Source organism: Plectropomus leopardus, chromosome 20 (genome assembly GCF_026936395.1).
Source record: "Plectropomus leopardus strain MGB_pleo_1.0 chromosome 20, ASM2693639v1, whole genome shotgun sequence".
Taxonomy (NCBI): Eukaryota; Metazoa; Chordata; class Actinopteri; order Perciformes; family Serranidae; genus Plectropomus; species Plectropomus leopardus.
Window position 1 is genome coordinate 30,815,366 of NC_142195.1, and position 15,127 is coordinate 30,830,492.

General features: G+C 43.0%; 2 protein-coding genes across 3 annotated transcripts; both read left to right on the plus strand.

The window, feature by feature from the left end:
* The first annotated feature begins 818 nt into the window (after nucleotides 1-818).
* atp6v1g1 (ATPase H+ transporting V1 subunit G1) lies at nucleotides 819-5,237 on the plus strand. Its single transcript, XM_042515029.2, has 3 exons — nucleotides 819-1,024; nucleotides 3,048-3,148; nucleotides 4,511-5,237. Exons 1-3 carry the CDS (start codon nucleotides 943-945, stop codon nucleotides 4,682-4,684), a joined length of 357 nt encoding a protein of 118 aa, XP_042370963.1. The 5' UTR covers nucleotides 819-942; the 3' UTR covers nucleotides 4,685-5,237.
* A 1,415-nt stretch (nucleotides 5,238-6,652) lies between these two features.
* slc31a1 (solute carrier family 31 member 1) lies at nucleotides 6,653-14,803 on the plus strand. 2 transcript variants are annotated; one of them, XM_088071202.1, is made up of 6 exons: nucleotides 6,653-6,818; nucleotides 10,588-10,730; nucleotides 10,838-10,910; nucleotides 11,311-11,479; nucleotides 11,564-11,629; nucleotides 12,129-14,803. In XM_088071202.1, the coding sequence occupies exons 2-6, from the start codon at nucleotides 10,590-10,592 to the stop codon at nucleotides 12,328-12,330; spliced, it is 651 nt and encodes a 216-aa protein (XP_087927328.1). In that variant the 5' UTR covers nucleotides 6,653-6,818; nucleotides 10,588-10,589; the 3' UTR covers nucleotides 12,331-14,803. The 2 variants fall into 2 exon arrangements, with proteins under 2 accessions (XP_087927328.1, XP_087927329.1); XM_088071203.1 differs by lacking the exon at nucleotides 11,564-11,629 and having other exon boundaries at nucleotides 6,658-6,818.
* Nucleotides 14,804-15,127: the final 324 nt, after the last annotated feature.

Sequence of the window (15,127 nt, forward strand, 5' to 3'; positions counted from 1 at the left end):
CACACACACACACACACAGACACACACACACACACACACACACACACACACACACACACACACACACAGACACACACAAACAGACACACAGACACACACACACACACACACACACACACACACACACACACACACACACACACACACACACACACACACACACACACACACACACACACAGACACACAGACACACACAAACAGACACACAGACACAGACACACACACACACACACACAGACACACAGACACACACAAACAGACACACAGACACACAGACACACACAAACAGACACACAGACACAGACACACACACACACACACACACACACACACACACACACACACACACACACACACACACACACACACACACACACACACACACACACACACACACACACACACACACACACACACACACACACACACACACAGACACACAGACACACACAAACAGACACACAGACACAGACACACACACACACACACACACACACAGACACAGGTCCCTAACTGACCCCCCTCCTGTCACAGGTAGAGAACAGTCCCTAACTGACCCCCCTCCTGTCACAGGTAGAGAACAGTCCCTAACTGACCCCCCTCCTGTCACAGGTAGAGAACAGTCCCTAACTGACCCCCCCTCCTGTCACAGGTAGAGAACAGTCCCTAACTGACCCCCCTCCTGTCACAGGTAGAGAACAGTCCCTAACCGTCGGGTTAACCGGAGAGTTTAGCGTTGGTCCTCCGGCAGGTGTTGGCGCTGTTGCGCCTTATCGCGCCGTTAAACGCAGCAGAAGAAGCGTCACGTGAGGTGTGTGACGTCAGGTCAGCTGACTGCGGTCACCGGAGCAGAAAACAGTCCCTCCGTCGACCTTCAGTCGGTGCGTCTGTCTCGTCTCTCCGGTAAAGCTCCTCCGGTGAAGCTCCTCCGGTGTCCGTCATGGCCAGCCAGTCTCAGGGGATCCAGCAGCTGCTGCAGGCGGAGAAGAGAGCGGCGGAGAAGGTGGCGGAGGCCCGCAAACGTGAGTAGGAGAGGCGGCCTGCGGGCCCGCGGGGCCCCGGAGCTCCGCCGGCGGGTTCAGACGGAAACGTCCAGACGGCAGCGTTTGGTTCTAAAAACGTTCTCAGGATGTTACACTGCAACGTGTTAGCGCATCCGGTTTTCTAATGTTCTCTGAGCGTTCCTCTTAACGCTCAGAGAACATTATCTGTAAACGTCGAAATATCAGATGTCGTTAACGCGTGACATCGTGTTTTCAGTAGTAAAGCTGTGTAATCTCAGGCCTCAACAACGCGTCCTGAATGTTCTCCCTTTGTTCTCATGTAACATTGTGGGAACGTTTGATGAAGCTCATTCTGTGATCTGACACCCAAACGTCCTCAGAGCGTTTCAGCTCAAACGTCTCAGTCAGCTTGAACTCACAGGAACATGACCTGAAACGACGAACGTCCTTAAAACGTTCTCTGAATGTTAGATTAAAACGTTTTCTTACAAACATTAGAACAACCTGCAGGGAACGTTTCTGAAAAAACTCTGTTTGAAAGATGCATTTCCATAAAATCCCGAAATGATGGCAGGTCTCAGTGACAGGTGTGTGTGTGTGTGTGTGTGTGAGAGAGAGAGAGTGTGTGCGTGCGTGCGTGCGTGAGTGTGCAGAGTCACATGTTTTAACTGTCACATGACCACAGGGCTTTTCTTCCTCAGTGAACAAAGACAGATGATTTTGATTTTATGTCCAGGAGTTTTTGGGATGAAGCGTGTTAAAGTGGTCACACATGACGCTGCTCATGCTTCAGCCGTGTTCACGTGTTTCGGAGCATGTTTCCTAAATCCGTCAGAAGCTGAGGTGTTTTTTGGTTTCATGCTCAAACAGTGAGAACAGCAGGGCTGAGATCTGTTAAATTTGGGTTTTTGTGTTTGAAGTTTGGTCAGAAGAATAAAGAGATTAATGACAGAAGATGTTTCACCGTCACCTGAACAGAAACCAAACAACCATTTTCTAGATTAAAACCAGAGTCAGTATTATCAATAATCTCATTGATCACACTGCCAAAATAAGAGCTGTCCTATAAATAAAAGTTCAGCTGACGGTGTATGAGTCAGCCGCTGAGCATCATGGGACATGCTGGCCGCGTCATGTGACACAGAGTCAGACGGAGATGATGTGATCAGATCGGACTGCACTCATCAATCAGCGATCTAATCAATCAATCCGCGACGCTCAGACGCCCAAGTGTGGACAAAATAATAAAAACATCTCATTTGGTTCCTCGTCTGCCCGGAAACGGTTCACGCGTCGACCCGCCTCCGAGAAGAACGACGGCGGCCGTAGACGTTTGAAGATCCAATAAAACGTTCTGTTTTTGCAGTTTCTGGCTGATAAACGGGGCCGTTTTGGAGGTTTTTAAAGAAAACATAAAGCTCCAAACCCGTGGGTCCATCAAAAGAAATAAAGATTGCCAAAAGCAAATTTCCAACATCTTTTTATTGATTTTATAGAATATTATAAGAATACAAAAATGAACACAAGTCGCAAATGCACAAAAACAACAGCAAACAAAAAGCAAAACCACAATTTAAAAAAAATAAAGAGAGAAAAGAAAACAGAAGGAATCATAAAAACAAACAAAAACAATAGTTACTAATAGTTTTCCAACTTTGTGAAACAATAAAAAGTTTGACATAAAAAATGTGTGAAGGAAGAGCAGACTGCCAACTGTTCAGAGAAAACCCATCTGCACTAATACTTGAAGAAACAACATTGTCCATCTGTCTCTGGTGTGTCTCTGATGTCTCTGTCTCTGGTGTGTCTCTGATGTCTCTGTCTCTGGTATGTCTCTGGTGTGTCTCTGATGTCTCTGTCTCTGGTATGTCTCTGGTGTGTCTCTGATGTCTCTGTCTCTGGTGTGTCTCTGATGTCTCTGTCTCTGGTATGTCTCTGGTGTGTCTCTGTCTCTGGTATGTCTCTGGTATGTCTCTGGTATGTCTCTGTTGTGTCTCTGGTTTGTCTCTGATGTCTCTGTCTGTCTCCATTGTGTCTCCAGGTAAGAACCGTCGTCTGAAACAGGCTAAAGAAGAAGCTCAGGCTGAGATCGAACAATATCGACTGCAGAGAGAGAAAGAGTTCAAGACCAAAGAGGCTGCTGTACGCACTACTACACTACAATACTACACTACAATACTGCACTACTGCACTACAATACTGCACTACTGCACTACAATACTGCACTACAGTACTGCACTACTGCACTACAATACTGCTCTACTGCACTACAATACTGCACTACAGTACTGCACTACTGCACTACAATACTGCTCTACTGCACTACAATACTGCACTACAATACTGCACTACTGCACTACAATACTGCACTACTGCACTACAATACTGCACTACAATACTGCACTACTGCACTACAATACTGCTCTACTGCACTACAATACTGCACTACAATACTGCACTACTGCACTACAATACTGCTCTACTGCACTACAATACTGCACTACTACACTACAATACTACACTACAATACTGCACTACAATACTGCACTACTGCACTACAATACTGCACTACAATACTGCACTACTGCACTACAATACTGCACTACTACACTACAATACTACACTACAATACTGCACTACAATACTGCACTACTGCACTACAATACTGCACCACTGCACTACAATACTGCTCTACTGCACTACAATACTGCACTACTGCACTACAATACTGCACTACAATACTGCACTACTGCACTACAATACTGCACTACTACACTACAATACTGCACAATACAATACTGCACTACTACACTTATACTGCACTACTACACTTATACTGCACTACAATACTGCACTACTACACTTATACTGCACTACAGTACTGCACTACAATACTGCACTACAATACTGCACGACAATTCTGCACTACTGCACTACAATACTGCACAACAATACTGCACTACTACACTTATACTGCACTACAATACTGCAATACTGCACTTATACTGCACTACTGCACTACAATACTGCAATACTGCACTTATACTGCACTCCTACACTTATACTGCACTACTGCACTTATACTGCACTACAATACTACACTACTACACTCATACTGCACTACAATACTACACTACTACACTTAGACTGTACTACACTACAATACTAGTTCACTTAGCTACACAGCTACACTTACAATACTACTACACCATACTACACTCTACTACATTATACAACACTATAGTATACTTTACTGTAGTCTTCTATACTACACCGTACCACACTACTGCACTACAATACAAAACACTGCTACTCTACATCACTACACTATATTATACTACACTGCACCGTACTTTACTCTGTTGTACTATACTTTATTACACCGTACTTCACTGCACTACTCTTATGTTTTTTGTTTTTTATTCTCTCCAGTTTTTGAAGAATTTTTTGTGCGATATTTAATTCACTTCTAATATTTCACTGTTATTTCTATTTTTTATTTAGGCCCTCGGTTCCCATGGCAACAGTGCGGTTGAGGTGGACCGCGACACGGCCGAGCGAATGGGTCGTATACAGGCCAGTTACCGTGGTAACCGGGAGGCAGTTCTGGGCGAGCTGCTGCGTCGCGTGTGTGACATCCAGCCCGAGTTTCACGCTAACTACCGCGTGGCTGGCTGAGGGGCGGGGCCACAGCGCCAGGAGGGGGCGGGGAAAACAGAAGAGTCACGCATATTAGCAACATTAGCTTGATTAGCTTCAATCAGCCCAAAATGACCTGTTTTATATTGGAGGTGTCTTCCTGTTTTCCTGCTCTGAGCGCCACCGCCATTGTTGATAAATGTTGTTACTGTGTTGATGTTTACAAAATATTTTTATTTATCAGATTTAATGCTTCGAATCTTTCCTGGATCTAACAAAATAAAAGCACAGGAAATCAGCCAATCGGGCATCGGTTTAAGTAATCTGTTGACATCAGACGAGACGGCTGATTGGTTGTTTTTCTCTGCACTCTCTCCTCCAATCAGGACTCTCGACTCCTTTCTGTTCTCTGACCCGATTGGCTGAAGAAAGTGGAAAGGCTTTTATTGTGGAACTCTTGTGCATTTCCTGTGTGTGTTCATGTGACTTCCTGTTTACGTTGTTGACCTGATGACTTTTGTTGTGTCTGAAGTGATGATGATGATGATGATGATGAAAAACAAACAAAACATTAAAGTAACTGTTGATTGGCTGAAGCTGTGTGAGGCTGCTCTGTGATTGGCTGAAGCTGTGTGAGGCTGCTCTGTGATTGGCTGAAATTGAGAAATCACCTGAACAGTCCCTAATGCTGTTCTTAAAAAAATGCTTATCGGTGTTTAGTGAAAATACAAATGAAAAAACTGCCTACACAAACAAAGTTCAAGTATATTTCAAAATGTTCTGCATATTTAGTATGCGTTTAGCGTTTTTAAAAATTGTTGCCACTTGTAAAAAAAACCCAGTTTTTTAACTGATATATTTTCAATATTTAGTTCATTTTATTCACATTTAGCAAAATTTTCACACAAAAGAGACATATTTGATTAAAAATATGTTAATATGTGAAAGAAATTTTGGTTTGAAAATATGGACATTAAATGTTATATCTAAATGTTAAGTCTAAATATCAAATATATCTAAATGTCAATGTTGTATGTTACATCTAAACATTAAATCAGAATCTCAGTGTTTATTTTATATCTAAATATTAAATCTAAACCTAAATATTTAATCTGAATGTTAAATCTAAATCTGTATGTTTAATTTATATACCAATATTAAATCTAAACCTTAATCTTTATTTTATATCTAAATGTCAAATCTAAATCTCAATGTGTCGCTGTTTGTGAAGCTAAATATTTAGAAAATATGCAAATTATGTAAATTCTCAGGCCCTCGGAGCTGCCTCGGACTGGCGCTCAGGACCGAAAGCACGGCTGCTCCTCTCCCGGTGTAAGAACGGGAGGTTTTGGCAGGTGAACTACACCTGAAGTGCGGCTCGGACACCTGCCAAACACCTCCCGGTGTCTCCGCACAGGTGTGGCCCCTCCTCCTCCTCACACACGTTAGTGGCTCCACATTGATACCCTGAAGAACCTGGCTCAGGAGCGACCTGCTCAGCAGCAGGCACCCGACAACATTTCTGCCGAAATGTTCTAGTTATTATTGTTATTTCTTATTCTTGTTATGATTATTTTTTATTTCTTATAATAATAATAATAATAATAATAATAATAATAATAATAATAATAATAATAATAATTATTATTATTATTATTATTATTATTATTTCTTCTTTTCTTTTTCTTTTGCTCTCATTGTTGATTCTTCTTCTTGTTGTTATTATTATTGTTATTTCTTATTTCTTCTTCTTATTATTAGTTCTTATAATAATACCAGGGTGATAATAACAATAATGATTATCATCATTATTGTTATGTCTTCTTTTGTTTGTTTGTTTGTTTGTTTGTTTGTTTGTTTGTTTGTTAGCCTATTTCTCTTTCTTCTTCTGCTCTTAAACACTGCTGACGTGGCTCCGGTTCAGCCCCGCCCATCAGCTGAGAGGTCGCTCTCTGATTGGTCCAAACTGACTTTCACGCGCCCCCTCTTAGCTCCGCCCCGCAATCTGCGTAAATACGTCATGACGCCGCATACGGAAGTGGAGCGGAGACGGTGAGGTGACCACAAGTTGGACGACTTTCTTCTTCTGTCGTTATTTCTGTCGGTTTGTAGTTCGCTGTCTCGGTGCAGAAACGGAGAAGAAGAAGTAGAACAATCACAGGAAGTCTCCCAGGTGAGCTCGCGACCTGTTTGTATGTGTTTCTGTGTGTGTGTGTGTGTGTGTGTGTGTGTGTGTGCGCGCGCGCGTGTGACCTCTGCTGACATGCACTGTTCACCGCCGCGCCAAACCCCGCAGCAAAATCTCACACTTTAACGCTTCGTGTCGCGAGGACGCGAGCACGCGCCCGCCGGGCTCGAGCCTGTCACGGTTTCAGGACAGCACCGGTATCACCGTGAGTTCGGCGCGTGCGCGGTTCACCTGTAGAGTCCCGGTCCCCACAAACCCGTAGAAAACCCTCAAAAACCCTCACCTGACAGAACCTGGTCTAGATGAGGACCCACTGCAGGAGCAGCAGAAACCACCAGAGGAACCACAGGGAATGGGTTCATAGACTGGGTCGTACTGGTTCATAGACTGGTTTGTAGACAGGGTCTGAACTGGTTTATAGACACATTTGTAGACTGGGTCTGTACTGGTTCGTAGACTGGTTTGTAGACTGGGTCTGTACTGGTTCGTAGACTGGTTTGTAGACTGGGTCTGTACTGGTTCGTAGACTGGTTTGTAGACTGGGTCTGTACTGGTTTGTAGACTGGGTCGTACTGGTTCGTAGACTGGTTCATAGACTGGTTCGTAGACTGGGTCTGTACTGGTTCGTAGACTGACTGAAGTGGTTCTTGGTGAGCTTTAGTCAGACTGTTTGGATGCTGATGTTCAGGAGACAGGTGCGCAGTCAGACAGGTGCGCAGTCAGACAGGTGCGCAGTCAGACAGGTGCGCAGCATAAACAGGTCAGTCAGGTAAATTTTGGCATCAAGGACGTTTCCGTGTCCTCCATGACAGCACCTCAACACGCTACTGGAAACATTCCTCAGAGATTCTAGACCATAACGACATGTTAACAACATGATATCAACGTGTTGATATGATATTGATAACGTGATGTTGACGTGATGGTGACGTGATGTTGACGTGATGTTGACGTGATGGTGACGTGATGTTGACGTGATGTTGACGTGATGGTGACGTGATGTTGACGTGATGTTGACGTGATGGTGACGTGATGTTGACGTGATGTTGACGTGATGGTGACGTGATGTTGACGTGATAACATCACGCAGCTGCTGCAGATGCGTCGGCTGCACATCCATGACGTAAATGTCACAGCTGACTGAGATCTGCTGACGGTGGAGGCTGTTTGAGTCCAGTGAAGTCACCATCAAGAAACCAGTTTGAGATGATCTGAGCTGTGTGACGTGGAGTATGTGTGTGTGTGTGTGTGTGTGTGTGTGTGTGTGTGTACATACATATACATATGTGTAGGGTCGGGCGATATGGAATAAAATCTTATCATGATAATTTTTTTCATATCAGTCGATATCGATATATATCACGATATACATCAAATCAGTGTTTCTGTGGAGCTGAAAGGTCCCTCTGACTCCTCAGTGAGATATGAAGATATCATCAGGTTAATATCAACATCAACATTAACTGAACATTTTACTTTGATCATGATCGCTCAACGATTATTTAGCTCTTTTTTGTGGTTTGTTTTTTGTCCTCATAGTTCACTGACACAGTGTCATGTGACCATGGTGTGTTGGAGTGTAATAAACATGTGATTTATTATTATTTATTAAACTTTCCAGCATTATATCAAAATAAAAGCTCCATCTGAAACAAACTTCAGGTAAATTGAAGCACATTGTGCTGATAATAGACCAACCTCTCCTGACTGCAGGACTCTGACTTCAGCTTCTGTCAAACTCATTTTACTCAGGAATTAAAAACGTCTGAGTCGGCCTACTTCTCCTATAGCTGCCAACAGCCGACATTCACAGTTAGAGAAAGGCTGAAAATAAGCTCATGTGCTTGTGGCCCCGGGCCCCCAAAACATTACATCTGCCCCTGGTAATAATAATGAGAGCTCAGCGCGAGCGGCCGGATGAGACACGATGCGTCCTGCTGTTTCTAAATAATACGTCTGACAAAATCTGCTGTCGGACCATCAGCTATTTGATCTGCCGTGATGAAATGCTGTGGCTGTCAAACACTCAGCTGTTCGACAGTCAAAGTCCTTCAATGCATTTGGTTCTCCGCGGCGCTGTTCTTATGATCATCATTACTGGGCTTCGGTCCACAGTTAGTGAATCAATCACTGACAGAGATAAAGGAGTGAGGACGTGTCCTGGGGGTCAAAGGTCACATGTGTCCTGCTGCTGCTCTCTGATTGGCTGATGAGACCATTTACAGCTGCAGGTGTCAAACACCTGGCCGTCCCTCTGGACAGTCTGCAGGCTGCTGTCCTCACAGTGTCCTCTGTCTTCACAATGTCCTCACAGTGTCCACACAGTACCCTCTGGTCCTCACAATGTCTCATAAAACATAACCTGAGATCTGCTGACGATCCCCGGCCTCTCATTGGCTGTCTGAATCCCCCTCCCAGCTGACTGGCCCACTTAGAGTCATGCTTGCGTCTGATTGGCTGAAGGCTGAGCTGTTATCAGTTTTTATTGGCTGTTAAACTGAAACTCTCCCTCTCTGTGCTCGCGTGCCGCTCGCCAGGTAAGACGCTCCTTGTGTTTCTGCTCTCTGCTGACACGTTTGTTTCCAGGCCTGGAAAAGTCCTGGAATAAGTCAGTTATTGAAAGTCTGGGTAATGTCATGGAAGTCATCAAAATTATTGAAAGTTTTGGAAAAAGTCATGGAATAAGTCAAAATTGATCTGTGTCTCCTTGTGAGTCTTTGTCTCCTGTCCTGTGTCCATGTGAGTTTTTGTCTACGTCTCAGTGTGGACAGACGTGGACGAACGCTGTAACCTGGTTGGTTGGAGATGGCATTTTTTACTTTAAGTCGAATTGATGCTGACTCAGTTAGCAGGAAGTAAGTGTTGCTGACGGCAACGGCTGACCTTCCTGTGGACATTAATGTCTCTGATTGAATCAGCTCGGAGCGCTCTGATTGGCTCGCTCAACTCCTGTAGCCTCAGGGCCCAGGAGCCAATCAGATTAGAGCAGGGCGTGTGGTGGGTGATGTCAGGCTGTTACCGCGGAGACCGTCCAGTTGATGTCTCTCTGTGGCAGAGTCAGCATCACTGCGGAGGACGAGACGTCTCTCAGGTAGGACAGGAAACTGGACACACGAGACAGTGATGTTATTGTGTGTTTTCATGTTTTATGTCACCCGCCATTTTTCCTCCACAGCGCTCTGCAGATTCCGTGGACACGGGACAGACACAGGATGCAGTGGGGACAGGACGGAGTGGGGATAGGACAGAGCAGAGACATTTTTTTATTTTTTATTTGTATAAAATCCAGTAATGTCGGTTTTTACATGCTGTCATTTTTAAAGAAAAAGAGAAGTAAAAAATCTACATTAAAAAAAACAAAAAAGTAGAAAATAGTTTGTAGTTAATGAGATGAAGTTGAAGAAAAAATTTGTCGAAAACTTTCGAAGAATATAACAGAGACGATCAGTGATTGTTATTGACGTGATGTCACGTATGTTACATGTCAAACGAGAGGCCCACACTGGTACATTAAACCTCTGTAGTTTCCTCGACTCCGGCATGCTGTCTAAAATCACACTCTGGAGACGTGTGAAACGTGTGGTTGGCAGTCGATTTGTGGTGTGAAACGTGCTGTCGTAGGGTTCGTGGCGGTCAGAGGTCATGTGATGTCAGAGGTCATGCCGGCCTGAGAGGTGGCGAGATAACGATGCGGCTCTGAGCGACTCTGAAACAGAAAATAACCACGAACGTAACGTTGCCTCTCTCCGTGTAGCCATGAACCACAGCGCCATGCCCATGGACCACTCCCACCACCATCATCATACCGAGGCCACGCCCACCACCGCCGGACACAACCACGGAGGAGGAGCAGGAGGAGGAGGGCATGATGGGAACCACGGAGGACACGGCGGGATGGTAAGAGGGGTTTGTGCCATACTATTATGAAATCATAAAGTACCGAAATGAAGGCGTGATGTTGGCGTGTGCTGCTAACATGCTAATGCGTTAGTTGTGTTGCCTAGGCGATGACCTTCTACTTTGGCTACGAGAACGTGGAGCTGCTGTTCACAGGCCTTGTCATCAACACCCCCGGAGGTACGCGAGCTCGCCGTCCGTCTGTAACAAACTGTTTATTGAACATTTTTTACTTGTAAATTTAGAGTTTTTTCTATTGCATTTTACATTTTTATACTGTTTATATTTCAATTTTTTTGAATTCCATATATTCATTTTTATATATATATATTTTTAAAATTATTTTTTTATTTATTTTGATTTATTTTCTATTGCATTTTATATTTTTCTACTTTTTATATTTATTTTTTTGTGTTGCATATTTGCATAACATTTGAAGTTGATATTCTTTGTATTGTGTATTTGCATTTTTATACTTTTTAAATGTATATTTTTTTATTAAGATACTGAATATTTGTATTTTATGTGTATTCTTTTTGTTTCTGGTTGTCCCCTCCCCCTCTCGGTCCGGTCCAATCAGAGATGGTCGGGGCGTGTATCGGGGTCTTCCTGTTGGCCGTGCTGTACGAGGGGCTGAAGATGGGTCGCGAGGCGCTGCTGCGGCGCAGTCAGGTCAACGTGCGCTACAACTCCATGCCGCTCCCCGGGGCTGATGGGACGGTGCTGATGGAGACGCACAAGACGGTCGGGTAGGTGGCTAACGCTAATGGAAGGAAGTGATGTCATCAGTCATGTGACGACGTCATGTGATAAGGTCATGTGTTTACTGTCAGCCCAGCGACTGAGAGGGCGGAACTTCCTGTTCGACTTAAGTCCCGCCTCTCGGGACTCTCTTCCAGGTAACTGTAGCGTTCCAGGTCCTGGTTCAAGTTTCAAGGTGCTGGTTCAAGGTTCCAGGTCCTGGTTCAAGGGTCCAGGTGCTGGTTTCAGGTGGTGGGTCTTTGAGCTGCTCTGATCAGATCAGCTGATCGATGAGTTTCAATGATGAATAATTAATGAGATTCAGCCGATTCTGATTGGAGCGTCTCAGTGTTTTATCATCACCATGACAACAGCGTGTTGAGGTTTCAGGCTAATGCTAACACTAACACTAATGCTAAAAGTGGAGCTAGTGCTAATTGTGCTAATGCTAACAATGAAGCTAGTACTCACATGTAAGCTAATGCTAATGCTGCTAATGCTAACAGTGAAGCTAATGCTCATGGTGCTAATGCTACACATCCGTATTTAAACTGAACTGTTAGCGCTGACGCTAAAACGGCTAACTCCTGGAGGGGGCCACATGATGTCAGATGCTAATGCTAGAAGCAGTGCTAACGCCCCCTCTCGTCCTCATAGGCAGCGGATGCTAAGCCCTGCCCACTTCCTGCAGACAGTGCTGCACATTGTCCAGGTGGTCGTCAGCTACTTCCTGATGCTCGTCTTCATGACCTACAATGCTTACCTCTGCATCGCCGTGGCAGCCGGCGCCGGCATGGGCTACTTCCTTTTCAGCTGGCGGAAGGCGGTGGTGGTCGACATCACGGAGCACTGCCACTAGCCGCCGCCGCCAGCCAGCGTCCGCTCGGAGGTTCGATTCCTGCTGATCACAATCAATCTGTTAGCGCTAGCTACTGGAACTACAAACCCCAGAATGAGTCAGCACACTAAACTGCACGTCAGTTGGTAACCATGGTAACACAAACACTTCTTTTGTTTGTTTATTTGTTTTTGTGAACTCCTGCTGGTGGGCGAGCCGGCCAATCACAGCTCAGATCACAGGCGAGGGTTCTGATTGGCCAAATCACTTTGTTTTGTTTCCTGTTTGGTGCCATGACGACAGCAGGGTTAGAGCTCGCTGCTGCCTCTGCGGAGGCCCAGCAGTGTCAAAATCATTCATTAGAACGATCTGAGAGTCCGTCTGTAAACAAAAAACAACCTTTAAAAAAATCTGCAAAAACACAAATTCCACAAATTAAAGTCCAAAACACTTTAACCCTTTTAAACCTCAGCAGGTCCACCTGATCTCTTTCTTGACGAGAAATGACCCCAAAGTTAGAAGAAATTAGGAAAAAGTTTTACAAGAATTACGAAAATTACATCCAAAGAAAAAACAGGAAAGTTAAAAAAACAAAACAAAAAAAATGACCTGGAAAAAACAGCGTCTTAAAAATCACAGTAATTCTGTAAAAACACATTTAAATATATAATTATGATAATTATGAATATAATTCTTTGGACATTTTTCCCGTTTTAATTTTCCAAATCTACTAATTGTCTTGGTGTTTGCAGGACGTCTCTTTCTTAGTCGCTCGTCGCCTTTTTTCGTTTCCAGAGGTTTAAAAACGTCTGAAAGTCGTCTGAAAGAAGCACAAGAAAAATGATGTTAATCCAGGTTTCAAAGGGTTAAAATTATTTTCCAAAAAAAGCATTTTCCTGCAGATCTTGAAAAATTAATTGTTAAAATGGCTGAAATTAACCTTTTTATTTTTAAATAAGTTGTTTTTTTCCAACACATGACGTAAATAATCAAACTGGACAAAACACATCAAGTTTTACATTGCAATAAATATTTGGACAAAATAAAACTGTCCTTCACTTTTGATTATTAGAAATTTGGCCTTAAACTTTTAAAAATATATTTAAATATGATTTTCCTGGAGCTGCAGCAGCCCTGATACATAAAACCAACTTTCAGATATTTTTATTTGTGCATCTCAGATTCTCACAGATTTACATTTTACTCACACAGACTCTTTTTTGTGGAAATTGTGTGTTTGCAGATCTGTTTTATTAAGTATTATATATATATATTATATATATTAAGTATTTTTTTAGTTAAATCTTTTTTGTTATTTCTGGGAGTTTTATATTCACAGATTTCACACTAACACACTGATTGTTCACAGAATAATATTGACACTGAAGTGTCTCCGTAGAAACATAAACACTTATTGTTAATTAACCGCTCGTCAGACGAGTCACTTATCATTAAACAGTATTTAAACATTTATTTAGAATATAATTTATTAGGGAATAGATGTTTTGCAATAGTTTTCATTTAGATATTTTGATGTAAGTGTAATTATTAAAACTAACAATTTTGATTTTTGTTGCAGTTAAATGAAAAAAATCATCTCCAGTGAACATCGAGCCGCTCGTTGAATTTATCGGTTTATATTTGAAGAATTACATTTTAGAAAAAGTCGATTAATTGAAAATCATTTTCAAAAATGTCACAATAAATGTGTTGTTCAGATTATTGGTTTTTTTTTCTTGTTTTGAGATTTTTTTATTCTAGATATGAAACGATTTTCTTTTTAAATTAAACATTTGGGATCCTCTCTTGAATCCATCAAATGTCACAAATGAAATGTAAGTTTTTTTAAGACCAGTTTTGGATTTTTTTAATGTCTTTTGGCGGTTGGCCTTAACCGCGACACGTGTTGCCTTAACGTGGCTGACGATCGTCCTGACTGGAGGCCGGAGTTTGACCTGCTGCTTGAAAACTGTCGGCTCTGAACCGCAGAAGAAGAAATGCGTCTCTGATGGAGGACGCCGTCCACAGGGGACAAAAGACCAAAACTACAAGTCAGACACTTTAAGGATCGTTTGTGTCTGGATGAAATGGACCTCCGTACATGTCGTGATTTATCGTGATTTTGTTTTTTCTTTTCATTCACACTGAGAGGTGGGCGGAGTTTACTTAATGGACCAATCAGGTTGCAGGGACAGATTGCAGTTACTGGATTTTTATTGTCAACAAGGTGTCCACATTCTTTTTGCCATGTCTTTGGCCGTGCAGTGTCGCATTATCAGGTGTCCACAGACTTTTGTCCATGTCCTGTCAGGCTGTACTCGGGGCCGCGGCTCCTGTCAGGCTGTACTCGGGGCCGCGGCTCCTGTCAGGCTGTACTCGGGGCCGCAGTGCTCTTGGTGTGAATGTGATGATGTCGTTGTAAATGAAGGAAACGGTCTAAATGCTGGAATCATTAAAAACAAAAAAAAATAAATAAAGTTGATGAAGAAACTGATGATGTCATGTGGTCATGTGGATCAGGGCTGTCTGTACGGTCGGAGCCCGCCGGGCCTCGACCTCTGACCTCTGACAGGAAAAAAAACCTCAAACATTTTTGGAAGAAAATGTGCCGTCCGAACTCCTTTAGGCAGATAATTTGATTTTCGATTCTCTTTTAAGACATTTGGCAGATTGTTTTCCTTTGAATGTTTTGGTGATTTTTGCAACTTTTTTTCACAACGTTTTTTTTCTCAATTATTTTTCTTTTGCCTTTTTTTCTTTAAAACATTTTTGTGATTTTTTTTCTTTAGAAGTTTTGGAAATCCTTTTAAAAATGACA

Coding starts and splice junctions, on each gene's coding strand:
- atp6v1g1 (XM_042515029.2), top strand. CDS start 943: ATGGCCAGCCAGTCTCAGGGGATCCAGCAGCTGCTGCAGGCGGAGAAG. Junction 1,025..3,047: donor GGTGGCGGAGGCCCGCAAAC/GTGAGTAGGAGA, acceptor TTGTGTCTCCAG/GTAAGAACCGTCGTCTGAAA. Junction 3,149..4,510: donor TCAAGACCAAAGAGGCTGCT/GTACGCACTACT, acceptor TTTTTTATTTAG/GCCCTCGGTTCCCATGGCAA.
- slc31a1 (XM_088071202.1), top strand. CDS start 10,590: ATGAACCACAGCGCCATGCCCATGGACCACTCCCACCACCATCATCAT. Junction 10,911..11,310: donor TGTCATCAACACCCCCGGAG/GTACGCGAGCTC, acceptor CGGTCCAATCAG/AGATGGTCGGGGCGTGTATC. Junction 11,480..11,563: donor GAGACGCACAAGACGGTCGG/GTAGGTGGCTAA, acceptor GTTTACTGTCAG/CCCAGCGACTGAGAGGGCGG.